This window comes from Chroicocephalus ridibundus, chromosome 5 (assembly GCF_963924245.1).
Source record: "Chroicocephalus ridibundus chromosome 5, bChrRid1.1, whole genome shotgun sequence".
NCBI classification, from domain to species: Eukaryota; Metazoa; Chordata; class Aves; order Charadriiformes; family Laridae; genus Chroicocephalus; species Chroicocephalus ridibundus.
The window spans coordinates 72,544,031-72,570,266 of NC_086288.1; the positions used below are offsets into that span (position 1 = coordinate 72,544,031).

The 26,236-nt window shown below is 39.3% G+C and overlaps 2 protein-coding genes across 8 annotated transcripts in view; both read left to right on the top strand.

Annotated features, from left to right (window-relative positions):
- Positions 1 to 1,644: 1,644 nt before the first annotated feature.
- EXOC1L (exocyst complex component 1 like) lies at positions 1,645 to 8,201 on the top strand. The gene is made up of 3 exons (XM_063336250.1): positions 1,645 to 1,768; positions 5,179 to 5,309; positions 7,254 to 8,201. Exons 1-3 carry the CDS (start codon positions 1,645 to 1,647, stop codon positions 7,515 to 7,517), a joined length of 519 nt encoding a protein of 172 aa, XP_063192320.1. The 3' UTR covers positions 7,518 to 8,201.
- A 4,730-nt stretch (positions 8,202 to 12,931) lies between these two features.
- The window catches only part of EXOC1 (exocyst complex component 1), a 31,993-nt gene continuing 18,688 nt past the window's right edge, over positions 12,932 to 26,236 (top strand). For 2 of the 7 annotated variants that reach the window (XM_063335781.1, XM_063335784.1), the window contains exons 1-10: positions 12,932 to 13,055; positions 17,266 to 17,399; positions 18,284 to 18,414; positions 20,472 to 20,631; positions 21,504 to 21,524; positions 22,034 to 22,221; positions 23,169 to 23,396; positions 23,640 to 23,772; positions 23,937 to 24,046; positions 24,602 to 24,655. In XM_063335781.1, coding sequence (XP_063191851.1) covers positions 17,276 to 17,399; positions 18,284 to 18,414; positions 20,472 to 20,631; positions 21,504 to 21,524; positions 22,034 to 22,221; positions 23,169 to 23,396; positions 23,640 to 23,772; positions 23,937 to 24,046; positions 24,602 to 24,655 — 1,149 coding nt within the window. In that variant the 5' untranslated portion in view covers positions 12,932 to 13,055; positions 17,266 to 17,275. The remainder of the gene's footprint in view (positions 13,056 to 17,265; positions 17,400 to 18,283; positions 18,415 to 20,471; positions 20,632 to 21,503; positions 21,525 to 22,033; positions 22,222 to 23,168; positions 23,397 to 23,639; positions 23,773 to 23,936; positions 24,047 to 24,601; positions 24,656 to 26,236) is intronic. The other 5 variants (XM_063335785.1, XM_063335787.1, XM_063335786.1 and 2 more) reach the window with 3 other exon arrangements.

Here is a 26,236-nt window from a genome sequence, read left to right on the forward strand (position 1 = left end):
AATTAGAAGAGTACATTCTCCAGGAATTTTACCCACACACCTGGAAAGTGCCAGGAACACCCAAAATTTCTGCAAATATACTCAGAGGAAACGGCCTCAAGTTGCACCAGGGGAGGTTTAGACCGGACATTAGGAAAAATTTCTTCACTGAAAGGGTTGTCAAGCGTTGGAACAGGCTGCCCAGGGAAGTGGTTGAGTCACCATCCCTGGAGGTATTTAAAAGACCTTTAAAAGTATTTAAAAGGTGTTTAAAATTGTAGATGTGGTGCTTAGGGGCATGGTTTAGTGGTGGACTTGGCAGTGCTAGGTGAACAGTTGGACTCGATGATCTTAAAGGTCCCTTCCAACCTAGGCAATTCTATGATTCTATGATTCTATGTCTGATGTATCAGGCCCCTCACATAGAAAAGCATCCCGAGGATGGCAGATCCTCTGGTCCCCAGGCTGCACCCGCCCTCCGAGGACTCCTGGTGCATGGAGGTGAGTTCACTTCCTGTTCACAACGAGTGGCATAAGGTAATTTTCCCCTTAACTCTATTAATAGCCATAAAGCTATTAGTGCAGTAACAGCTATAAGGCAATGTAATTCCTTTTAGAAGGAATGACTCTTTCCTACTAACTCTTTTATCTACTGATAAAAAGAGTTGCACTAATTGACAACTCTTGGTAAGCTGCCTTTAGTCTGATTCCTCTGCATGTTTCCTTGCTCATTCCAACAGCATCCTGGCCTGCATCAGGAACAGTGCGGTGAGTAAGACTAGCAAAGTGGTTGTTCCCCTGTACTCGACACTGGTGAGGCCTCACCTTGTGTACTGGGTCCAGTTTTGGGCCGCTCACCACAAAAAAAGACACTGAGGTGCTGGAGCGGGTCCAGAGAAGGGCAATGAGGCTGGTGAGGGGTCTGGAGCACAGGTCTTATGAGGAGCAGCTGAGGAAGCTGGGGGTGTTCAGCCTGGAGAAAAGGAGGCTGAGGGGAGACCTTCTCGCTCTCTACAACTGCCTGTAGGCTGTAGCCAGGTGGGGGTCGGTGTCTTCTCCCAAGTAACAGGTGATAGGACAAGAGGAAACGGCCTCAAGTTGTACCAGGGGAGGTTTAGATTGGATATCAGGGAAAATTTCTTCACTGAAAGGGTTATCAAACATCGGAACAGGCTGCCCAGGGAAGTGGTTGAGTCACCATCCCTGGAGGTATTTAAAAGACAGGTAGACGCTGTGCCTAGAGATAGGGTTTAGTGATGGTTTTTGTCAGCGTGAGGATGATGGTTGGACTCGAGGATCTGAAAGGTCCCTTCCAACCTAGGCGATTGTGTGATTCCATGATTCTCTCCCCCTCCGGCAGGGAGGCGTCTCCCGGGCCCGTCCCGGGAGGGAGGGAGGGCGGACACGCGCGGGGCGGGGAGATGCGCGGCCCGGCCTCTCCCCGCTCCGGTGACCGGAGCCTTAACGGCGGCGGAGGGGGCTGGCCGGGGTGGGGGGGACTGTCGGTACCCGGACCCCGCCGGGAGCGATGCCTCCCCCGCGGCCGGGGGGCAGCCTCCGCCGCTGTCCCCCGCGGGTGCGCGGAGCGGCGGCTGCGGGACGCGGGGGTCCGGTACCCGCCGCCCAGGAGCCGGGAGGCGGCGGCGGCGGCGGGGGGGGGCGGCGATGTCCTCGCTGGTGAAGGAGGAGCTGGCGAAGAGGCTGTTCGGCCCCCGGCGGCTGAGGCTGCAGGAGTTCATCGAGGTGGAGGAGGGCTCGGGCGCCCAGCGATGCTACCTGTGCGCCGCAGGTAGCGGGGCGGTGCGCGGGGGGGTGCGGGGGATGCGCGGAGGGGTGCGGGGGGATGCGCGGGAGAGAGGCCGGGGCTCAAACTCATGCACGCTTGCAGGCATCAGTTGTAATTTATAGAGCTTTTGTCCTTTGCCTTGGTCTAATGTCCTATGTGTTGTCCCAGTTACTTTGGTAACAATAAATTAGTCTCGTGGTTTGAATAAATCCACATTTGGGTTAGTAATTAGCACGAACTGTGAGTAAAACAAGATTGCCGTGAGTGCTAAACTTGATTATCTGGCTCTTTGCTAAATTTGATTTCAAGTGTATCTGCTTCATAACTAAATCTGATTTCAAGTGTATCTGTTCCATAACCTTTTCAAAACAAGGTTTCAGAAAAGCTCATTTGTTCTATTTTATTTTATTTCACAACACTGAAGGATACTGCAAAAGAGAAATGCTCTCACCCGTAAGTAGTTAGGTTGAAGTGAATGTTTCTTCCATCCCATTTCCTCTTCAGGCTCAAAACACATATATAACAGGTAGACAAAATCTATGTACTTGAGACATAGATTGGGTTAACATCCAATATGGGGTGATGTCAACCGTATTCTGTGATCATGATCTTTGTAAACATCTGAAGTTTTTAGAATATTTAAGTTGTTTTACAGATTACTGGAAATAGGGAGCAAGCTATGTTCCCTGCACTCACGTGATTTTAGTAGAACAGGCTTTGTATTTTAGAACTGTAAAAAAGAGTTTTAAGAAATGGATTCCTGAATGTCATAGAGCTTGTAAATGCACAGAAATACCAACCCGATTCGTATTTTATAAAACTATCCAGTAGAATTACGTTTAGTTGCATGTGGTAGATCCAAAGAGTTCACTGTTATGAAACATCCAAAGAGGAGAAATAACATTACGGACCTTTAAAATCTTTACTAAAAATTTCTTTTTAAGGTTGAGGAGAACAAGCCATAAGGGAAGCCCCTAATGAGATTAACTGATTGGAAGTGACATAAAGACCAAGTGACAAAGAAGACATAAAGGAAAGCTTATGTAGCATATTAAGAGTGGGATCTCTCCAGTATCCAATATTAAACTCTTAATATATTCAGGCATAGTCAAGTAAGCGGTGAGTAGAGTGGAAATCTGATTCTGAAGGATGGGTTGCATCTGGCTGCCAGCAGCTACTGTAATCTGCTGTGATTCCGTAGCAGCAAAACACATTATCTAAAATCTTACCCCTGACATGCAACCCCAGTATATTCCTGTTGATTTCAAATTAACATAATTTAAAAAAAAAAATAATTAAAATCAGTCAAACTATAGGCAAAACTTTAGAAGGCTGTGCCTTTTGAAATCTATATTGCAACAAAATCTTGGTGTGGATAACTGAACAATCTTATTTTTGTGCCATATGCCCTACATCATTTCCCTTCCTTTTCACAACAGCAAGTCTCAGTTCTTGGGTGATGGCAATAGTGTCCTTTCACCAAAGGCTTTATAAACCCTGGAGGAACCTAAAGCTGAAACGCAACCACATTCAGGAATTTTCACAGTCCAGTAGTGGTATGCCTGAGAAGAAAAGTAGGGATAACATCCTATTTTCCAGCAGAGACTCTGAAAAAGGTGTTCAGTCCATGGAAGACAAGAAGTAGTTTGTGATCTATGAAGGCATTGCCATAGCCCTGCCCTCACCAAGAAAAGCTTTTAGAGTTTAATAGGATGAAATGGCAGATCTAAGCTCATGTTCTATGTAAAAAATTAAATTTTCTTTAACTTTGTCAGCTGAGTGCAACAACAAGCAGTATCAAAAATACAGGAAAAGTAAAGAAAGATTTTTTTATTGTTGTTTTTTATTTTTAGTTGAAAATAGTCCGCCCAAGTTTCACCACTGGGCAGGACATACTCCTGGTTTAATTTTTCTTAACACATCTGTGCTATATGTCTTTGTGCCATATGATTTCTGCTCCTGCATGGGGGTAGACAGGTGGCAGTGTGTGGGACGTGGGGGCCACTAGGACGTCCCCCTGTATTTCTGACAGGACTGGGGGCTTTTGGGCTTGTTTCTTTTCATTTTAACTCCTGAGGGAGACAACATATTCCCTCACAAGCAAGCAAACAAGCAAAATGGGAGAAACTGAAAGCATGAAGAGAACTTTCTAAGATTAGCCTACTAGATTTGCTTGCAAATGAAAACCATTGTAACTTCTCCACAGAAGGTAATACAGTGGTGCTCCTTTGCTTAAAAGTCACTGAGCAACTATGACTCATAGGACCAGAAAGAAAAGCAGCAGTGATTTGTATTTTCCAGGCAGGGAAGCTGTAGGCCGAGCGAAATTGTCATCAATTTATATATTTTCCACTGTTTTTCTTTGCAACGGAAAGAAGGCACATCTCCAACATATATCCTTTGTTTGTCTTTATTTGAATAACTATTTTCTTATAGACGGGTGTGAAGTAAGAGATCTTTTAACAGGAGTAAGATAAAATTTGTCAAGTTTCACGATGCGCTTTCAAAAATCGAGGCAGCACTTAGAAATAAAAGAATTTTGCTCCTGCATCTGTAGCCTTGTGCTGTGATGTCAAAATGCTCCTACGAGACGTACGTGCCGTCTTGCCCTTCCCTTAGGCTACAGGATGGCTTGGGGAAGTAGCCTGCCTGCAGCCATCGTGCTGGACAGGCAGGAGATTGTTCAGGCTCCGGTGCTTTTCACACTCATTGTTGTGTGTTACAGAAATCCAACCTCCCACGCAGCACTCAGCGTAATCAATTAATAATGGTAGTTATTGCAAAGAGTATCTTGGTGCTCTTTTTACTCTCATTTCCCGCCCAAGTTGGAAAATAGTAATTTCAACAAAGACAGCACTGGGTCACTTGAAGCTTTAGGTAATATTTTCGATGTTATTTTTGTTAAGTGTCCTACTTACATATTTTATAGGGAAATAAGAATTTTCTCTTGAAAAAGTAATGGCTTCATAAGAGAATGCCCGGAATGGAAAGTAGAGCACAAGTCATGTAAATACAGAGCCTTGGTAGCGGTTTTCCAGTTTTCTGACTCTAGTACCCCAAAAGATTCCCCTTAGAAGTAAGTAGGATAAGTGGATCTCCACACAGCTCCAGTGCCAGAATTAGGCTTTCATTGCACTGCTGGTGAATTCAAATGGAAGGCTTTTGCACAGACAATATTCTCTTTTCGCAGGATGAATAAAGTAAATCCTAATTCTACTAAAAGCTGCCAGGTTTCATAGGTTGAGAACATGGTGTTATTCCTACTACCTGGGCAAAATAAAACTATTAAGCCTGGTACAGCCCTGCCCATCATCATTTAAGTTATTATCTAAAACGTAGTTTGATTAAGTCTGTTATGATTGGAACTTTTGGGAATCACTTGCTTGCATATCTAAACTATTTTTTTCTTGCAGTGACTAAAAGTGAAGAAGTAGAAATATGCATGGTTAAACACTTGCGAGTGGATCGAGAGGAGAAATATGAAATAGTTGAAAAGTGGTTTTTGAAAGATCTTGAGATGATTGATGGAAAAGAAGCAGATACTGTAAGTGTTATGTATGATTAAATACATATATTAGAGTATACTTTTCTTGTGCTGCAATTTGGGATACAAGTATTAAAATGCAGTTAAAATGCATTATCTGAAAAAGAAAGTTACGTAAAAAAAAATAAAAAAAAATAAATCAAATCTCCAAGGAATTTTGTTTTTTTTGCATGTGAGAGGCTCCACATCGCATTTGCACTGTTGGAGGGGGAGAGGAAGGATAGACTTTCTTGTTTTTGATCTTCATCTCTCTGGCTGAGATCTGGGGCACAAGCTGGATGTTTTCTAATTTGTTCATCATAACTGGGAACAAAAGTTCTCCGCCTGCAGCTCCAAGTGTGAACTGGAGTTAATCCCATAGATTTTAATTTCATTAATAAATAATAATTTAATGACATTAATTAATTTATTTAATTAATGAATTACATTTACTTAATAATAATTAAATAAATAATAATAAATAATTTCATTAAATATTTTTATAGTGATTGTGACCCTGACATTTGAGTGTGTGAACCTGTTCCCTGTGTGACAAAGTCAATGTGCAAAACATCTTGCAAGAAAGTGCATTGTTTGGTGTACCAGCTCATGAAATTGTGCCTCTTTCACGTAGCTTAATCTCACATTACTTTGATCAATTAACTATTTGTGTATTTGTGTGTGTAAATATGAAACAGCTTTGGCTAGATCTGGCTGACCTTACTGCCAAAAAAAGCCCTAATTTCTCAGACACAACTTCAGAAGGGTAAAATGAGCCTGCAGTACTACAATACAGAACACCAATAGTAGAATTAAATCCTATTTTACAAAAGCTAGAAGAATATGCTAAGGAGAATATCTTACTGCGTGGCTGAGAAGACATTTTAACAGTTGTCTGTGCATAATAAATGTAGTCCAGGAAAAATTTTTTATCCCTTTGAAAGTGCTTTCAAGTGAACATAAAATAGAATTCAGGTTACATTATCCTAGTGAAAGAGAAATGAAGAGCTCACAAGAAAGGTTTCAGAGCCTTACTCCCAGGAAAATAACAAACTGTGGTTGGTCTTCTGTCCTGTGCACATTGTCCTCAAGTCTAAATCCAGGAACCTGGGAGACGGAGGAGGTGAGCTCAGCTTCAGAGTATCCCTGCACCCTGGGAGCTCTTGGCAGTTCAGGCCAGAAGAGAAAAAAAGCCAAACCTTATAATTCTTTACATCCCTTCTCCAAGTTATCTTGCTTATGGAGATGATCCTGTCCCTTCCCCAGCCAAGGCAGTCAGGGGATTTCCTTATCACTTGCCTGCATGAGTTTACTTTAGCTTTTTTCTGAAGTGTTGTGCTAAAATATCCTTTAGAGATGATTCAGCCTTCCGTAACTGGGATGATCAAAATCTGTCTCATTTTTGGTTAAAGAAACGCCTAAATGAACCTCAAACTCATAATTATAGGGTGATTAACACTGCTATACATATTCATAATAGTTATTCATACCCACAGAATTTAACGGAATTTAGCCGCTGCTGGGATTAATTGTGCCAAAGAGCCAGAAAGCACAGAGAATTACGATTTAGGCAGGAAGGGCAATCAATATTCTTCTTCTGACAGGCATATATAGTTATAGTTCAAGGCAAGTGCTTTTCATATAGTGTTTTTTAGGCAACATGACAAAATGGTTCATTTCAAAACAAGATTGTAAAATCCCAATAAAGTGCAGCGTAACGCTTGGCCAAACTGAAAGTTTTACTCAGGCAAAGCTCCTAATGGCAAAGAATGGCAGCTAATTACAAACCGCTACTTTGTAAAGTTTTAAAAGATCTTTTAGTATGAATAGCAGAAAGATGCGAAGTCCTTTAGGAGTCCATCAAACTGAGAAAAAGCTCTGAAGGTAGCTGGGCAGAGAACAACAGATTGCAGTTCTAAAATTTGTAATGCATGTTATAATTTCATTCTCTCTCCATTTTTTTAGGATAATCCATATTTTGATATGCACTTCCACAAAGTCTACAATCTGGAAGCATATAGTTGTGCATCTAAATATACCTTTGCTCGAACGCTAAACAAACTGAATGAAATGTACCTTAAGAAGGACTTGAAGATCGTGAACTTTGACGACACCTACCTAAATGATGACTCAATCTGGTCATCCAACAACAGGGATTGCTTAGTACTTATGAGGATATGCTTCTATGCTTCCAACCTTTTATGTCTCTCCCTGTGTCCTTTGACCTAAAGATGCATTTTCTAACATTAAGGTTGACTGGTTGAATTCTGCTGACCAGCATTTCATAAATCATCTGATCAAAAAGATAGTAAGTAATATGCAGCATCTGCTGCATATTTGTAATATGCAGTATCTTCCCTGGAAGATCTCACCCATAACAGAAAATAACAGCTGGACTTGTGACAGCATTATATTACAGTAGAAAGAGAGGATGAATTAAAGCTGTATAGAGCAAGAGCTGAAGAGGAACAAAGCTGACAACAAGAAGCCCAGTGACGTTGCCCAGCGTCAGTCAGCTAAGCTAACCGGCTGCTCTTCCCAGAGTCAATAAAGAAATGCCAAAAACCCAGAAGGTCATTCAGAGAAGCTTCTGGTCAGAACGTCCTGCAAGAGAAGGTTTCCTTTCTCTTTCGGCAGCCAAGAGAGTACAAGGAGACGAGCTGTGGACTAAACCAGCTGCGTACCTAAAGCTGACGGATGTAAATCACTCCTCGGAGATCATGGTCTGGTTACTGTCCTCTCTCAGAACCTGCCAGCTGTAAAATGGGGGAGTCACACAGGGGTACTGTGACTCACACTTTGCTGTTGTCTTTCGTATGGACTCCCACCTTTGAAAACATTTGTGTAAATGTACTTTGGATTCAAAGTTGAATATCATCAAATACGGGAGAATGTATTTGAAAAACTGTATAAAATGTACAGCTTTCTACTTTATTTTTTAAATGTTATCCTACTGCTTGTATATAGGAAAGGCCATACCTTTGATTATCCAATCTGCAGAAATTATGTATTTATTCTAGATATTTGTTGTAAATTACATTAATTCTAACACAAATCTTAATAGTTACATATACCTTGCCAGTCGTGAAGGCAGCTTATGTGGGCAACGCTAATCTTCTGGAATTTGTAAGGACCTAAGCCTTACATTTGCCACCTAAATACTGTTAGAGAGAAGGACTATATCTATAGTAATTGCTTATGAAATGCAGTTGTTCTTTTCAGAATGTCTTTGGGATAATCCAGTGCAAGTATCTGTGTTGTAACATTTGATCCATAGACAGAAGAAGTATTTGTCCAACATCCACGTTTCACAAAACCATCTTCAGTACCAAGTATAATTCAGATTACTGTTACCTATGATACGTTGTCTTGTTTGGACTCTGTATTAATTGTAGAGGTCACAATCTTTTCTGTAGTGTTTACAAATTCTTTGCTTAATAGGCACAAGGAAATATTTTCTGGGTGGAAAGCTCGTATCATTCATCTTGTAATAAAAACATAGAAGGTCTAATAATAAGAACTTCAGAGCATTCCTTTGGAAAAAAGTACAGGTATAGAGGTATAGTGAATTCCTGAAAAAAAATAATTGTTTGTATCATGTTAGAAACTGATAAGCTAAAAATGACTATAATGTTCAATCATATTTAATGGAATTGCATCAGTAGTTTATATCTTTCTATTCTTGTACTGTATAAACATTAAACTGACTATATTATAAGACAAATAAGCCTGCATTTTATGTGCAATAATATGCAATAAAATCTGTTTGGCATTTCTTCTGCCTGATAACATAATATTTCAGACATTCTTCTCTAAGTGATCAGACTAAACAAAAGGAAAGGAGAAAAAGGGACATTGTTCATGTAAATTATTTCAGTTATTATCAAAAGGAAAAATATTTTAAAAGATCTCTGTGGACCTAATCTGGGGACTCTTTACATTTACACTGTTCTTTATAAGATGTCAAATACCAAGACACCGTGTAATTGCTAGACTGACCTGATCGCACTATGGAAAGTCTTTGTCCTGAGGTGCGGGAGATGGTCGCTTTGCGGTTTGTATAGCCTAACTGCACCACAGGAGATAGAGAATATGCTAAATTATAAATGGAAAAAAACTGTCAGGCTAAATAGCCCATCTTTCAATTAATGCAGAATTGTTTCCTACATCACATTTCCTGACATTGGATATATACAGAATGCAGTTTGAAATACAATGTCTGGGGATTCATCTGCTTCTCCTGGAAGACTACTCCAAAATTGAATAAGAAGAAACTTACAGGAGTAAAGGATTATCACAAATGCATTTGTAACATTCTTATAAAAGGTTTCAGTTAACTGATGGAGTGAATTAATACTTGAGGTTGTGGATATAATGTGGATTTTCTTCTGAACATAGAAATTATCAGCTGTTTTTGTTACTGAGAAGAGAAAAAAGATGGCAGCCTGAAAATGAAGAAGATTGATAATGAGCAAACAGAACTTCATGCTCACTTGTTTCAGAGGCAGAGAATAGAGGCTGCCATAAAAGGCAGGTGATGTTTTTTTCCTAAGTGTTTTTTTTTTTACACTCTTTAACCAACATCAGAATTAAGAATATAGGGAAACCTATGACAAAAGAATTTGAGACTATTTTGTACATAGCATTTATCAATACCATATTTGTCTTATTCTATACTTAAAAAACATCAGTTTCCTGCAGCTCCATGCTATAAAAAGCATTTAATATCATAATTCAGATAAGACAGTTGCATATCAATAAAAAACACACTGGTGAAGTTCTACTGGAGTTCATGGATTTAAGATAATTTTCACCATATAAGTCCCATGGCTGTCTATTTAAAACAGAAGGACTCTTCTCCTGTGTGTTTATCTTTCATGCTTAGCTAATCCTTTTCTGCATCTTAAATTAAGCAAATACAAATCAATGCAGAATTTAAAAAAGAATTTCAGAAATGAAACAGAGCAGGGAGCCTGTTCTGGACTGTGCATTCTGGGCTATTTCTCATTCTTCTCCTTTGGATATTGGAGTCTTACACACAGTAACCCACCGCTTCCCAGCGAAAGCCTATACTGCTTCTTTCCCTGTCATCTACCTATTCCCCAATACTTTCAGTCACTTTCAGCATATAAATCTATCTTCTTGCGGTAAAACGAGTGATTATATTACATTATTTGCAATATGTAATTCAGGAGTATTTTGTCATGAGTTAAAGTCAGTATTGGAAGATGAAAGCCCCTTTTTAAAGAGCATCTGTGGAAAGCTGAAGCAGGAGAGGAGAGAATGGCACTGTGCGCCCTGTAAAATAATCACATGTCACTTTTAACATGTCTAACCACATTTTAGCATTAACAAACTAAGTTTTGGGGTTTTTTTTTGCCCTGAAGCAGAATTAACAGCTAAAGACAGGAAACTAGAAAGGTTTTGACCACCACCACCAAAAGCTTTATGAAACCCCATCCAATCTTTTATGGCTGCCTTGTCCAGTCTTTATAGATCTAGCCAGAGACAGTTCCATTTTGTGGCTGAATTGAGAAATTACCAAACTGTAACTTCTCTTTTAACCTTGGCCCTCATGAATGATATATTACAGAAGTATACAGCACGTTTTTTCGTAAGTCAGGAAATAGAAGTACATTCAGCAAGACTCTATTGGTCAGTAATGTTTAATGTTTTAAGTCAAGTGGAAAAATGATACAAGAAGGATGAATCAGTTTTACATGTTAAAAGTCCATGTTTTGGCAATTTGTAACATTAACTTGGAAAAGATGTTTTCTGTTGTTCTTTATTGGTCATGGCCTGGCTAATAAATTTTATCAACCATACCTTAAAGGCATACTGGTGTATTACTGTGAATAAATCATACAGTTCAAATAATCTGTAATTATTTCATCCTTCCCTTAACTCTGCGTGAAAGCCTTGAAGAAATATTATATTAATTTATATGAATAATGCTAAAAATGAATGAAGTATACCAATTGTGTGGAGAACCTCTGTCACAGCAAAGTTTGAGCCAGAAGGCAGTTCCAGTTCTCACTGAATTCAGCAGTGGCTACAAGTAGCTACGAGCAGATGTGAACATCGTTTCTCACACCAAATGGTTAGATACCAAATCCTAAATTTCATGATGACTAGTCACAGAGTAACTGTTCCCTCTGAATTATCACTGGCATTAAAGACTGTCAGTTATTAAGGGCACTTCTGCTTAGGGGTAGAGCCAAAATCTGAATGCTTTTCATTGAATCATAGAATCGGAATACCAGCTTAGGAGGGACCTCAAGGATCAGCTGGTTGAACCTTTCTTGGCAAAAGCACGGTCTAGACAAGATGGACCAGCACTCTGTCCAGCTGAATCTTAAAAGTGTCCAATGTTGAGGAATCCACAGCTTCCCTGGGGAGATTATTCCAGTGGCTGGTTGTTCTCATTGTGAAAAACTGTCCTCTTGTATCCAATTGGAATCTCCCCTGGAGTAACGTGTTCCCATCACACTTTGTCTTTGCCATGGGACTCCCTGTAAAAAGGGAGTCTCCACCTTCTTTGTAGCCACCCTTTAAATACTGGAACATGGTGATAAGGTCTCCCCTAAGCTTTCTTTTCTCAAGGCTGAACAAAGCCAGTTCTCTCAGCCTTTCCTCATATGGCAGGCTTCCCAGTCCTTTGATCATCTTGGTGGCCCTTCTCTGGATCCTCTCCAGCCTGTCCAGTATTAGCAGGGACTAAAACTGAAAAAGGTATTCCAGGTGTGGCCTGACCAGTGCTGAGTAGAGTGGGATAATGACTTAGTCTCTCCTGGTGACGCCCTTGTTGGTGAAACCCAGCATCCTGTTGGCTTTCTTTGCTGCAGCGGCACACAGAATCACAGAATCACAGAACGGTCGGGGTAGGAAGGGACTTTCAGATATTACCTAGTCCACCCCCACCCCCGCCAAAGCAGGTTCACCTAGAACAGGCTGGACAGGAACGCGTCCAGGCGGGTTTTAAATGTCTCCAGAGACGGAGACTCCACCACCTCTCTGGGCAGCCTGTGCCAGGGCTCTGGCACTCTCAAAATAAAGCAGTTTTTCCCCATGTTGAGATGGATTTTCCTGTGTTCCAGTTGGGGCTCATTGCCCCTGGTCCTGTCACTGGGCACCACTGAAAAGAGTCCGGCCCCAGACTCTTTCACTCACATTGAGCTTGTTGTCCACCAGGACCCCCAGGTCCCTTTCCACAGAGCTGCTCCCCAGATGGGTCGATCCCAGCCTGTGCTGCCCTCCTGGGTGACGTTTCCCCAGGTGCAAAGGCCTCAAACTTGTCCTTGTTGAACTTCACGAGGTTGTTGGGAGCCCACCCTTCCAGCCTGTCCAGGCCTTCCAGCAGGGTGGCTCTCCTGAGGCTGCGTCCCCGCTGCGTGGCAGCTGTCCCCTCGCAGCTGTGGGTAGAGATGGGCTTGTCACCTCAAAGTTCTAAGACACTGTCGGAATGCGTTGTGTTTTTCCTTCAGCCCCGGGGGTACCTGCACGCCTTTGGCGGGACATCACCCTTCTCAACAACTCCATCACGACGTCCCCCACCCTGGCGCGGCCGTTACAGGCGTTGGCGCCCACCTCCTTCCAGCAGGGGGCGCCGCGCGGGCTGGGCCGACTTCCTAGCCCGCCGCCTCGCTGATAGCGTCACGTGAGCGGAAGCGGCCGCTGTGGGCAGCGGCGGGGAGCGGCGGCCGGAGCCGCGGCGGCTGGAGGCGGCGGTTCCTCCTTCCCCTTCCCTGTCCGGGCCTGGGCTCCGCGGTGAGAGCGAAGGCGGCCCCGCCATCCCCTGTGGGGCGGGTTGTCTCCGGGGCGCTGTCAGTGGGACGGGGGTGGGAGGTGGTGAAGCTGGTGCCAGACGGGCCCTTGGGAGGCCGCCGCCGCCGTCAGTGGCTCTTCGGAGTTTTCCTGTTAAATCTTTTGATTCCTCGGGGTGTTACAGTTAGGCGACACGCTCGTGTTAGATCTTAACCTGATAGCATGTTTTAACCTGGTAGCGTGTTTTCCTGTTTACCCGCTTGGAGAGGCTAATGAGCAGTGCTCACTGAATGGCCTTACCAGATTGCTCTGCTGAATCCTTCCCCTGTACTTCCCGGACAGGCTGTGCCGGCGGTGTGATCTCTGTGGTAAATTTCCTGTACCCGAGGCTTTGCAACATTACTAGGGAAAAAAAAATGCAGCAGTGTCTAATGGGGTTTATTAGAGATTGACGTGGTCTTGGTTCTCTTGAAGCGTTTTTCTGAGGAAGCAGCTTCATCTCTAGCTCCTTGTGCTTCTTTCTGTGTTCCCTTGGGACAGCAGGACTCACGTGCAAAGAACTTAATGATGTGCTTGTGCCTGGCACATTGTGAGGGTTTTGGTGGCTGTGGCTACGGGGGCTGAGTTTGTAACAGAAGTTGGACTACATGTCAGAGCAAGTCTTTGATCTCGGGTTTAACATGTTCTGTTTTATGGGGAAGGCATGTTCTGCACAACCTGGACAATTTGTATTAGCTCTGAAATGGGAGAGTTGGGGAGTTGCAGCGGTCTGAATGGGATTTAGAGCAGAAAGTAAAATCAGGAAGGAAAAGGGATATTTTTGAAATGCAGCTGTTTGTTGGTATTTCATATGTTCATCTTGTTCACCTGTTGAAGATTAGCAGGAGGGACAACCTGATGCAGTTTGGGAAACGGAAGCTGGGCCCAGCATTTGATGAAAGGGGAGGAAAATTGTTAGATAGCAGCTATGGAGTGTTACATTGCTATAAGGGTATCATATAAACAGCATTTCTTTGGATACCCTGAGCTCTGTACACTTGAAAATACCAATTCCATCTTAATTTATTGCCTCTTGTTTTCCCAAAGCCCTTGGGTTACAAATCTTTAAAACTACCAGATTCGCTAAGATGAGAGATGCAGTGGTGGCCAGCTGAGCTGTGAGGCATAGTGGGACATAAAAGACTAAAGAAAACTTGGTGCCTTCTCTGTTTCAAGTGCCAGGGGAACCTTTTTGTCTTTGCTGTATGTTTGTCAGAGAAAGCAACCCAGGCATCTCCAAGAGAAAAATCCGACCTAAAATTAACCTCTACACACCGTCCCAGCATCAAGCAGTGCATGTGATGTCTATTAATCTTGGGTTTAACACACTGTAGAATTTTAAGGCACAAGTTCAGAGTAGTATTGAAGCTTCTGTGTTTACATAAAAAGATTGAAATGTGATGTCTAAGTGTTGCTCTTTTTAGTCTACCTAGAATTTCTCTGTAGTGTGAGGAACTGTTTTGAATCAGGTGAATATTGCGAATTCCTTAATTTTGTGGAGCTTGGTGGTGGTTTTGTTTTGTTTTGTTTTTTTCTTATCTGATTATCTCTGCAACCTTGAGTATTGGGCATTATCCCACCTTCCCCTTGCCCTGGATTTCTAGAATCTGGTGGGGACTAGACCATGCTCTGCTAGGAAACCAGGTGATTATACTGAAATCTATCTCGGAAGTCTCTTTCAGAATTTTGTGACTTCCTTGGGATTCTGTTCTTGTTTGGTGCATCGTTAATTTAATGTCGGTCATCTTTTACCTCTGCAAATTCTTCATCATAAACGAACACGCTAGAAGTACAAATGCTTTGCTCCGAGCATGTTGCATACTTACTTGAAGGCATTGCCAAAGAAAATCGGAACTCTCAGTGAATGTTTTTAAACAAACCAGTTGTTAATGCATCCCACGAATCTGGACAGTTTTGTCTTCTTACAGCCCCTTCTCACCTTTGCTGTCTCCCGCTGCTGTTACTGCGGAGGTGAATCACTTGTAGGGGAACCCTGTGAGCAGATCCAACTGCACCCCCCCCTCCAGTGTCTCTCTACCTCCTTTTCTGCTCCTCTGCCTCCCCTAAATCACTGTAAAAACCCTATTCTTTACGAGGAGAAAAACTAGAAAGCAAACTTCTGGGTGTTGTTAGGAAAACACTGTTGCTGTTAATGGCGGATGCACCTCATTCGTGCAACCTAATAGTCAGATTTGGTATGTGACATTAATCTGCCAATGTACCAGAAGATCTCAAGGGCAGTCCTTGATGTCCCTGTACAATCTCCTGTGTTTGCTGCTACAGGCTATGAGAGGGAGCAACTAATGTCTGTTTACTGTCTTTCAGCAAAAGTCTTTATTTTTTAGCATCTGGTTAGAGTACAGGGTTCAAGGTCAGCACTTGCTTCCTGGAAGAAATCTCTTGATTTATTACTTAAGCGTAGATGCTTGCTTACGTTCCTGTTTTGAAATATCCTGTTACTCCCTTGCTAGATAAGAAACTCCATAACTAAAAAAGTGTTCCGTTTCTGAGTTCCAGTCCATGCATCCAAGAAAAGGCAGCAAAGTAGTCAAACCTAATGGACTAATCTTTGCAAAATTGTGCTGTGGTCTTTTCACATCTAGACAGCCTTGAAGTTGAACTTTCTACCAGCTACAAAGATGCATTTCTTTATTCTGTATTACTGTAGCAATTGCCAGACCCTCATTTGAGAATAAAGAGGAAGACGACCAGCCTGTTACACTTAATTGAATGTGGTAGCTGGCGAGAGCAGGGAAGCAGGTCTTTGCAAAACATTAAAACACAAAACAAAGAAACACAACACTGTCTTTCTAGAGGCTGAGAGGTTTGGTGTGTATCCGTCTCCATAGTTTGTGTCTTCCAGGAGCTGTTCTAAGGGAGCTTTTATGAAAGAGGCTTCAATATCCAGAAGATAAATTTAAGAAAAAAATTATTAATTTCTATTACATGGTCCCTCTGCAATGTCTTATGTTTTTCTTAATTAAAAAAAAAAAAAGTAATGCCTGTTTGATGGATGAAGTTAAGTTATAAACAGGGTCCGTTCATATGGTAATAATAAGTTTCTAGTAACTCTCCAGAAATTGGCAATGGTGAATTTGACATCGGATAACCACCATAAATGTTCTTTACAGAGGTATGAACCTGAGAAAACTCTAGTACAGACTGTTTGGGTTTTGGTTGGTTGGTTGATTGGTTTGGGGTTTTTTTTGCCACCTAATAGAATGTGATGTACTGCTTCTGCTTTAAAAAAGCTGTTTGATCAGGATACTTAGAACGCTCTCATTACATGGGATCAAGTACTAATTTAGTATTTCTCTTCATGATGCCAAGGGAGGAGGGAGTGAAGAAGCATGCAGGGACACTGATCCTGAATCAGATTGATTTTTTCCCTCTACCAGAAGAGAATTAGGATGTGTATAAGGTACACCAAGACTCAAAAGTAATAATTTGTTAGACTTGAAATTACGGCATCTGGGTGGTGGATTGAATGACTGCCATGGAATACTGTATCCAGAATACATTCCAGAAATCTTCCTGCAAAGCAGGGAGCCAGAGACACTTTTTCTCCCTCTAAATGTAACATTATTTTCAATTTCGCCTGCCAAGTGTGTAACCTTGATTTGGTGAAAAAGTCCTGAAAATTTAATTGAAGGTTTTAGGTATATTTGAAGGATTCTGGACTTTGTTTCATTTAAGGTCATTACTGTAGTGACTTTAGTTTCACATTCTCCGTCCTGTCAAATTTCTGGGGGATTTCGTTCACCTGTCTTCATACAGATTTTTACCGAATCCACAGCATTCATACCCATTCTAAAATTTCACTACTTAGTGAGGGAGTCTTTTTTTTCTTGACTTTTATTTCAACTTTGTTCGTTAATGCCTCACGTTCCACTTTATTTCTAAGAAGCTTTTTGTTCTCCATTAAATTAGGCAGAAGGATCATCCTAGTGTTGGTAAATTACAGTTGTCTATCTGAAGTAAGATAGTAAGCTTTATCTCGGACTTTTTCCTAAAGTGGGTTGGTCTTCTAGCTATGTCATGCTTGTCTAGATTATGATTCATTAAGTTACCTGTAAAATTTAATTTCAAAAAACTGTCATTGCTGTAAGTAAATATTCTTTTTTGTGTGTGTTAAATGTGCCTGAATGTATTATGACTTGTTAAAATCTTTCAGCTGAGAGAAAATGACTGCAATCAAACATGCTTTACAGAGGGATATTTTCACTCCCAACGATGAACGCTTGTTGAGCATTGTGAACGTGTGCAAAGCAGGCAAAAAGAAGAGAAACTGCTTTTTGTGTGCCACAGGTATATAGTAATACCACAGTGTATTTCTTGTCTTCACTTTTGTTTTTTATTCAGTTGCCTTTGTCTTAGCTTTATTTACAATATTTATTCTTGCCCCTAAGGAAAGGGGTACTTTACTTAGTCCTTACTTACTAGTCCTTACTTACCTAAGGAAATAAGTACTTTCCATTTCTAATGGAGAAAATCAGTTGTAGTTTATAGTTACATTATTGCTTCTGCTAACAAAGAAACAAACCCCTTTTATTCCCAGATCTCATTGAAATTTGAAATGAAAGAATCAAAATTATTTGTGTCGGACTGGTGGGCTTTTGAAGCAGGCTTTATATAGTGCTTAAGTGGGGATTTAGTAGGCATCTAGGCTGATCAGCCTAAGTAAAATGCAATAAGAGTACTGGTTAGAGTCCAAGGCAGAAGGCTCTGGAAAGGCAAGTAACTGATCTGAGTTCTAATGTTCCTTTGAGTGTATGTGTATTATGTTACATGTCTTCAAAAAATGATGTGTATCTGTCAATAAATTAGCTTGCTAGAATTTTTTTTTTGATTGAGAATTGTCAGAAAACATTTTTATTCTGACTGTAATCTCCAGTTGCCTCTGTGCTTTGTCGGTTTATGTGGCCATGGTCTGAGGTCTGCTGTATCAAAGAAATATCTGTAAATTGGGTTCATTACTTCAGAAGCTGTATAGAGACATATAGCTGGTTGACTGAGACTTAAACTGAGCTGTGGATATTGTGGATGAAAATGTTTCAAAGGGTTTCTTTTCATCAAATAAATATTATGAAACCTCCGTCACAGGTAATTCATTTCAGAAGTTGAAATACAGCAGAAACAGGTGTTAAAGTAATTTGTGCATTTTGAAATTATTCTTTTACTTCATTTAACAGTGACAACGGAACGACCAGTACAAGTAAATGTGGTAAAAGTGAAAAAATCTGACAAGGGAGATTTCTACAAAAGGCAGACTGCATGGGCGCTTCGAGATCTTGCTGTTGTTGATGCCAAAGATGCTGTTAAAGTATGTAAAACTTTTTTTTCATTTAGTGTTCTATTCAGAGCATCCTTTTGGTTCCGAGTCAGAGTTAACTTCCTTGATACTGACTGCTTTAATGCTTAGAATGATAACACATGAATTAGGAATTACATAAATTCGTGTGCTGCATTTTCATCCAGTTTTTCCAAGAATATAACCTTGGTAAACTGAGTAAGAGTAGTCTAGATATGCTTGGATAGCAATATTTTGAATATCTGCCCAATTTCTTGTAGTGATCTCTCAGTGACTGTACAGTGCTTGTGCTAAGGACCAGTACTTTTTTGTTTGTTTCAAGTCATATGTAAATTTTTACTCCAAGCTTAGTTTCCCCTTAAAAAAAATTATGACCATTTTACTAATGACATTGAGCTGCTTGTAATGTTTTTTGCTAGGGCACTCAATACATTGTTAATGAGCAGTATATAAGCTTGAAGGTGAGCTCTTATTATCTGTTCTCTGAATCATGACACTGGCCATTTGTTGGAAAGTGTATGGTCCTGAGGTGGTGTTCTTTTCCCTAGAACAATGAGAACAACCTATTTTTGACCATTTAAATATATCTGTTGTCATAACCTAAGATGTACAAACAGACAGAGGTGAAAACTCTTTATCCCATGGTGTGTGGTTTTATATTCTGTTAACTGGTGATTTGGAAGAATAGTGCAGAAAACTATGAAGTTGAAAATTCTTTGATTTTTTTCCCCCTCTCCAAGTTTAGATTAAATATATGGATAACTGTAACAACAAAACATACCTGTTCGCTAGATTTTAGATTTTCCTTGCTGTTCCTAAATACTGTGTTGGAGAATTGCTTCTTTCAGTTTAAGGTTCTGTTTAAAATTAGAGCATCTTTCAGGGCTTTTTCTTGCAAAACAGAATTTGGTTAACTGTTTTCATCAATGTGCTGTAATGTATGTACCATTCTAATGAGTGATTTTGAAATTTGCTTTCAAAAAACAAACATCGAATGCCAAACTGTTTCAGTAAAAAACATCAGAATTAAAGTTGATAATCGTGTTTTGGTTTCCAAATGTGATCCTGTGCAACTCTTAACACAGGCCTTTCCTGCACTAGTTGTCGGCCAACTCAAATTTTATGCAATGATACTCTTGTTTTAGAAATTTATGGTAATTATGTTTATCAATATAAGCTACAGAAAAAACAGAACTGCTTTTATTGTGCTCTACAGGAAATACCATTTCCTATCATGTGTGGTTTCATATGCAGCCTGCTTCTGCAGATGGTAGTGACAGCATTAAGTCATAAGTAGCAGCAATAGTAGTTTTTACAAACTATATATAAGTAAGATTTTAACACGTACCTGAGGCAATAACATTTTTCATCATAAGGAGGCTGGACCTTGTGAAAAGCTTGGAATGTGATCTTTAAAACAGACTGTTACCATTTACAGTCCCTACTGAGTTCATAAGTGGCTGTAGAAAGGAAAGTACTTTAATCAGATGTTATCAAAGCAATGTTCTCATCAGACAATAAATCTAGTTAAAAATACTTCTATAGTAGTTTTTTACCATTAAAATACCAAATGGTCTTTTCTATCCTGTTCAGTGCTATCAAATACTATCATATCTATGAAATATATGAAGTACTCATCATTTTTTCCCTTGTCTATTCCCCTCTTCTTGAATTGTGTTGTATACCTTGTCAGTAATTACAGCTATCTTTTTTAGTTTCAGAAGGCTAACACAAGGCCTAAGTCCATCTAAGGACAGTGTTTCAGGGCAGACAGCACTGTCAAATGTTTCTTGGAACTCTTATAGATGTCTGTATTATGTGTTACTGTTGCCTTATCTGGCTTGACAAAATACTGTCTTCATAGCGTGGATTCTGGTCTTTCAACTTCAAATGTTTTAGCACCTTCATTAAGGTGCATCAGGGTGCCAGTGTTCGTGTATCAGCTTAAGGTTGGCTTCTGTGTAATTTCACTTTTATCCTGTCATCTCAATAAATAAATGCTTAAACAATCTCTGCTGCTCAGAGAATCATTTGACTACTGAGCCTGTAATATATCTCATCTTTTGCAGGAGAATCCTGAATTTGACTTGCATTTTGACAAAGTGTACAAATGGGTTGCGAGCAGCACAGTGGAAAAGAACACCTTCATTTCATGTATCTGGAAACTCAATCAGAGATATCTTAGAAAGAAAATTGACTTTATTAATGTTAGTTCACAGCTTTTGGAAGGTACATTTCTACAACTGTATGTTACATATAAAGTTTTAATAATTATTGATGTAAAAAAGATATACTTAAATCATCCTAATCTTGGTGTGTTTTCCTATTCAATTTTAGTCTTTTATATTTTCAAAGTCTTCAGATAAACAAAGTGACTAGATAACAGATTTTCTGTTAGTGAACTGAGAACCAAGACAAAATACTTCATTAATGAAGTTCTAAATATTGATAAGCTTATTGTATTTCTAAGACATTTTGTTTCTTGAATGAAATAAAATTTACCTGCAAGATCTGGTAGGTCTAAATGTATAATGAATCTGCTTTTGTTCCTGTTTTCATTTCCTCTGAATTAAAAAAAATGCTTTAAAAAGCAATGCTTCAGTAACATGCTAAAGGTTATGTGAGGTTTAATATCAGATTTCTAGTTTATAAACTATGAAGCATGAGTGAAATTCTGCTGGACCCCATTACAGTTTACGTGGCTGGTTTTTAAGAAGGCTTTGTATCTTGTTCACTTGTGCTGTAGTAAATATTTTTACAGTCATCTTATCTTTTAATAGTTAATTTTTTTTCATAAAGCCTAATGAGTAAGCATATCTCACATTGAGCCTGTCAGAAGTGGTTAAACTGTTGATATTAAACACTAGACTGGCGTGTGCAGAAGAACTTGAATTAGAAATGTAAAACAGGGAGGGATAGCACTTCTGTATTTAGGTGTTGATTGAAATTTGTTTTTAACCAACCTCTAACTTTTCACGTTTGTGCAATATTAAAACATTAAAACTTACTGCCACTTAAGAATATACACACTGTTCATGCTTTGTCTAGCTAACATTCTCTGCTTCCTTTCCTCTGCTTTCCCATACCTTTTAATTCTTCAGAACTGCCTAAAGTTGCAGAAGGTGCGTAACACCTTTTTCTTTTATTTTGCTTTGTAAGCAATTTTTCTTAAATAATATGCTTTTCAAGATAACTTTTACTTATTCAACGATACATTTCTTAATCAACTTCAGTATGTTTCCCTTATGCTCTGTTTACCAAGAGAGACTCTAACTTCTACTGATCTTCCGCTAACAAGTCTAGTGTAATACTGTAATATATTTTGATGTTGATTACATACAATAAAGGAAGGTAGCTATTTGTATTTTGCTTATGTTGCATAATTTGGAAAACATCACTGTTGGGAACCAGTTCTGGAAATATTAATAAAGCCCATGGAAGACTGAGACTTGAAAAAAAGTGTACACAGGTAGCAGGTGCTTGTTATGAAAAATGTTTCATGGATTCATTTACTTAAAGATAGTCAAACATACTACCTTACAAACAAAGTACTTACAAAGAGTAAGTACTCTTAAAATGCTTGTGCCTTTCTGCACTTGATAACATATTTTATTTCCTTTCTCTACATAAGAGTCCGTTCCAAGTGGAGAGAATCAAAGTGTAGCAGGAGGTGATGAAGAAGCTGTGGATGAATACCAGGAGTTAAATGCAAGAGAGGAACAAGATATTGAAATAATGATGGAAGGGTGTGAATATGCTATTTCTAATGCTGAAGCCTTTGCAGAGAAGTTGTCGAGAGAGCTACAAGTCCTAGATGGGGTAAATGTTTCTTCTGGTGTACAGTGTGTTAGCATGTTGAGCTGTTTTCATTGATACTGACCACGTAGTGTTCCTTGAAAAAGTAGCTAACATGTTCTGCTGCATATTTAAATGTAAGTGTATATCTGCTCCTAAGCAGAGCTACATCCTATTATCAGATTTTAAATATCTTCAACTTTGCTCTTTACCTTCCAGACCTTCGGGGGTGAGTCACAGGCTTTCAAATGAGGAGTTGAGAAGAAAAAGGGGAGGCGTTCTGCATATACCTTTCTTGAACGCAGAGGTGAAGGGAGAGAGAGAGAGAATAGGCATTCATGTCCACGGATGTGAACTCTTATGCCTAAAATACTACTCCCGGTGTAATTAGGAGCATGGTTTAGTCTGATAACATTGGAGTATTCGACTGTCTGTAACAGTACTAGATTGTTCGTTATTTTGCTTTTTAAACAACCCAACATTCTAGAGGTCATTTAGAAAACTTAAGGGGATGCAGGGGTTACAGTCTTGAGGGAACAGTCAACGACCTCCTCAAATTGTCAAGTTGTATGTTGCTCTTATATTTTGAAAATGGCTGTTATCATAGCAATAGCTGATCTTTCAACAGAAAATGTGACCTTATCACCTAAGCTGTTATTCTGGAACTAAAAATATTCCAGTGTAGTACGGATTACTGTCTGGTTTTTAGTTTTGTGCAGATCACTACTTCAACTCTAAGAATCTGAGCAAAGTTTTGTCTTTGTATCGTTTCTTTATGAAATAGTGTTATAGACTGAGGGACTGGTGTGTTCAATAACACTTTAAATGAGAAGTACTACAAGCTTATATTGTCTCTTTCATAAAGAGTTTTGGAAAGTGTTTATTTGACAGCAATAGAGACAGAAGGAGATATCAGAATGCTTTTGAGATATAAAAATGTCTCTTAAAATGTGGCTTCATCTTCTGTACAGGCAAATATCCAGTCAATTATGGCCTCGGAGAAACAGGTGAATATCTTGATGAAGTTGCTGGATGAAGCTCTAAAGGAAGTTGACCAAATTGAGCTAAAGCTGAGCAGTTATGAAGAAATGCTTCAGAGTGTAAAAGAGCAAATGGATCAAATTTCAGAAAGCAATCATCTAATCCATCTCAGCAACACAAATAATGTGAAGCTACTGTCAGAGATAGAGTTCTTAGTGGTAAGCATTTTTATTGTGTTTACTATGGTTGTTCACGTCAGGTATAAAATTCTTTTAGGGTGCTACTGTTTTTAGTAACTGTATATGAGGTTCATTTAAAATAATGAGTTTCTTTTTCTGTTTTATTATTGCACTAACTTCAGTAAGTTTTTATAGTGATGGAATTGTATTTATCATTCTTGATTCAGCATAGCAAGCTAACTTGCTTCTGGCTTATGGACAGTACTATCCATTATTTTGTAGAATCACATGGATTTGGCTAAAGGTCATATAAAGGCCCTTCAGGAGGGAGATCTGACATCTTCTCGAGGCATTGAGGCCTGCACTAACGCAGCAGATGCCCTTCTGCAGTGTATGAATGTAGCTCTTCGTCCAGGTAATGTTTTTGTTAGGCTGCAGTCTAACATACAAAATCTATCTAACTAGTCTTAGCTTTTGGTTCCTGTAGATTGAGGAAATTGTGACCTCTGGTCCTTTTGGTTCCCACGTATGATATATTATTGTATATTTTGTACTCTGTGAAGTTCTTTTTGCTTTTAGGACATGATATGCTTCATGCAGTGAAACAACAGCAGCAGCGGTTTAGTGACTTGCGTGAGCAGTTTGCACGGAGACTTGCCAGTCATTTGAACAGCGTATTTGTTCAGCAGGTATTGTTTCTTACTATTTTATATGAAATTTTCAGTCACAATCTTTTCCTGAGAAGAAAAACAATCCACCTAAAATGGGAAATGTTCTGTGTAATCAGTAAATGAATGGACTGCTAGAGGCACTTCAGGCAGAGATATTACTAAGCACACCAAATCATAGTTGCCTACAGAAGTCTCTTACATTAAAAAAAACAAACCAAAAACAAACCCTCACCTCTCTTTAGTGGGTTTGGTATCTGAATTAAACACATCGTATGATATATAAGGATTTATTTTAATTATAAAGATTGATTAATTGAGGAGAAAAAGCATTGACTTTTTTTTTTAAGGATGTCAGAGGCTGAGAACGTTGGAGTTCTTGCTGTCTGAACTTCAAGGGCCATAAAAAAAATCCCAAAACAAACCATACAGAGTAAAATGTCTAAACATTAATTTTTGTGGGTCTTAACTGGAAAAATTCAGAAATCAGTGTTCCGAGACTTGTTTCCTAAACGCTGGATGTCTTTTATAGCATCAGGTTTTTTTAATTTATGTATTTTTTTTATCTCCAATTAGTTGACTCGGAACTTCCTTCAACTATATAGCAGGTCCCATTCTTTTTCAGTTCCAGTGAGTACATCGGGTTTGATACAAGCTTTTCTAACTAATTTTTTGGAGCTTGACTTTTCTAACTAGCAGCTGCATCTTTGGCTTTACAAAAAGAAATTTATCCTTACCAATTGCAGAGCATCAGACTTAATGTTCCTTCTCCCTTCCAGTATTTTTATCAGTCCTCATGCTTTGTTTATCTGTTTGAGATAACTTTCCTCTCGTCTGATCTCCAGAAATTGCTGAGAGGCAGATCAAGGTGTATGGAGGAAAAGTATTTTCAGGAAATTGTAATATGTGTACAACTGTACAGATACTGCAGTTGTGTGAAATCACAATACTTGTAGACAAAAAATAAATCAGTTCTTATACATATTAGCACAATCAAGGTTTTAAAAGTTTTTGTTTTTATGTATTAGACTGTGTGCAGAAAATGGAATAGAGTTATGCTGGGTAATTGTATAGAAAATTCCATTTGAGAGTACAAGCCTGGCATTTTATGGCAAACATAAGCGCTTCCTATATTTTTTCACTTTGCAGAAGAATTCCAGTTCTACAGCGTGTTAAATTTTTCGCCTTTAGTTTCTGTTCTGAAGAAGATAGGTTTCTCCTGTGAACTCTAATATTTTGAAAACCTGAGCACAGACTATGTGTCCTGACCTCTCAATGAGCGAGTAGAAGCTATGTTGTGTAAGTCCTGTGTGAATGCATTCACAAAGTTTGAATATTGGACTTGCGTATAAAAGTGACTGTTTAACAGAATGTCTTTTCTGATGTTCTGTTCTGAGGATTTTATTTTTAAAAGCAGTAAGAGATTATTATTACTATGTAATACTGCATGTATTAGATGAAATACTTCTAAAGAGACTTTTCAGTGCTATTGAGAATGCTATTACCAATTTGCATATTTATATATCTATTTTTTTTAAAAAATTCTGCTACTAGTAGTGGCCTCACCGTTGTCTTTCATATAAACTTGCCCTCTGGAAAGTTTGGGCCTGCTGTTAGCTGTTATCAGCAGATAAAAAAATATGACCTTGCTGTAAGGTTAAGCAGGAAGAGTTCATTAACTGGAAGAGTTGAGTCTCTGCAAAGCCTTTTTGCTTGTTGCTAAAGAAAAAAAAAAGTTTGTGTACTTCATTTTGAGGTATGGATTCAAGTGTTGGAGGTGTAACAAGATTTTTGTGTTATCTTACTAAAAATGAGCTTGTTTTGTTAGTTTGATGAATAGAATATAGCAATTTTGCAGTCTCATGTTTTTGAAAAGTCTAACTGGGATACTTTGTTACCTTTAACATCTGAAGAGTTGCATTATTCGTTTAGAATGTTGCTTGGAAAAAAAAAAGCACTTCCGAAAAAAACTAAGGCAGATAAAGATTTCTAAATTAAAATGGCAAATGAAAATACAATCATGTCTACACAACTGCTAATACAAGCAAGACATATCCTGATTCGGAGCTCCTTAGATGGAGTTCTTTTTTAAAAACAAACAAACCCAATGCTGGCATTCAAACTACTGTTATAGGATATGAAGGTGCTTCATCTCCTTTATGTAAAATTAAGAATAAATCTTAAAAGTTTAAAACAGAAATGCAACTTTGG

What these genes read in the sequence shown, in the direction of transcription:
- EXOC1L (XM_063336250.1), top strand. Translation starts at nt 1,645, where the DNA reads ATGTCCTCGCTGGTGAAGGAGGAGCTGGCGAAGAGGCTGTTCGGCCCC. An exon ending in ATGCTACCTGTGCGCCGCAG is followed by an intron (nt 1,769 to 5,178) that starts GTAGCGGGGCGG and finishes TTTTTCTTGCAG; the next exon opens with TGACTAAAAGTGAAGAAGTA. An exon ending in ATGGAAAAGAAGCAGATACT is followed by an intron (nt 5,310 to 7,253) that starts GTAAGTGTTATG and finishes CCATTTTTTTAG; the next exon opens with GATAATCCATATTTTGATAT.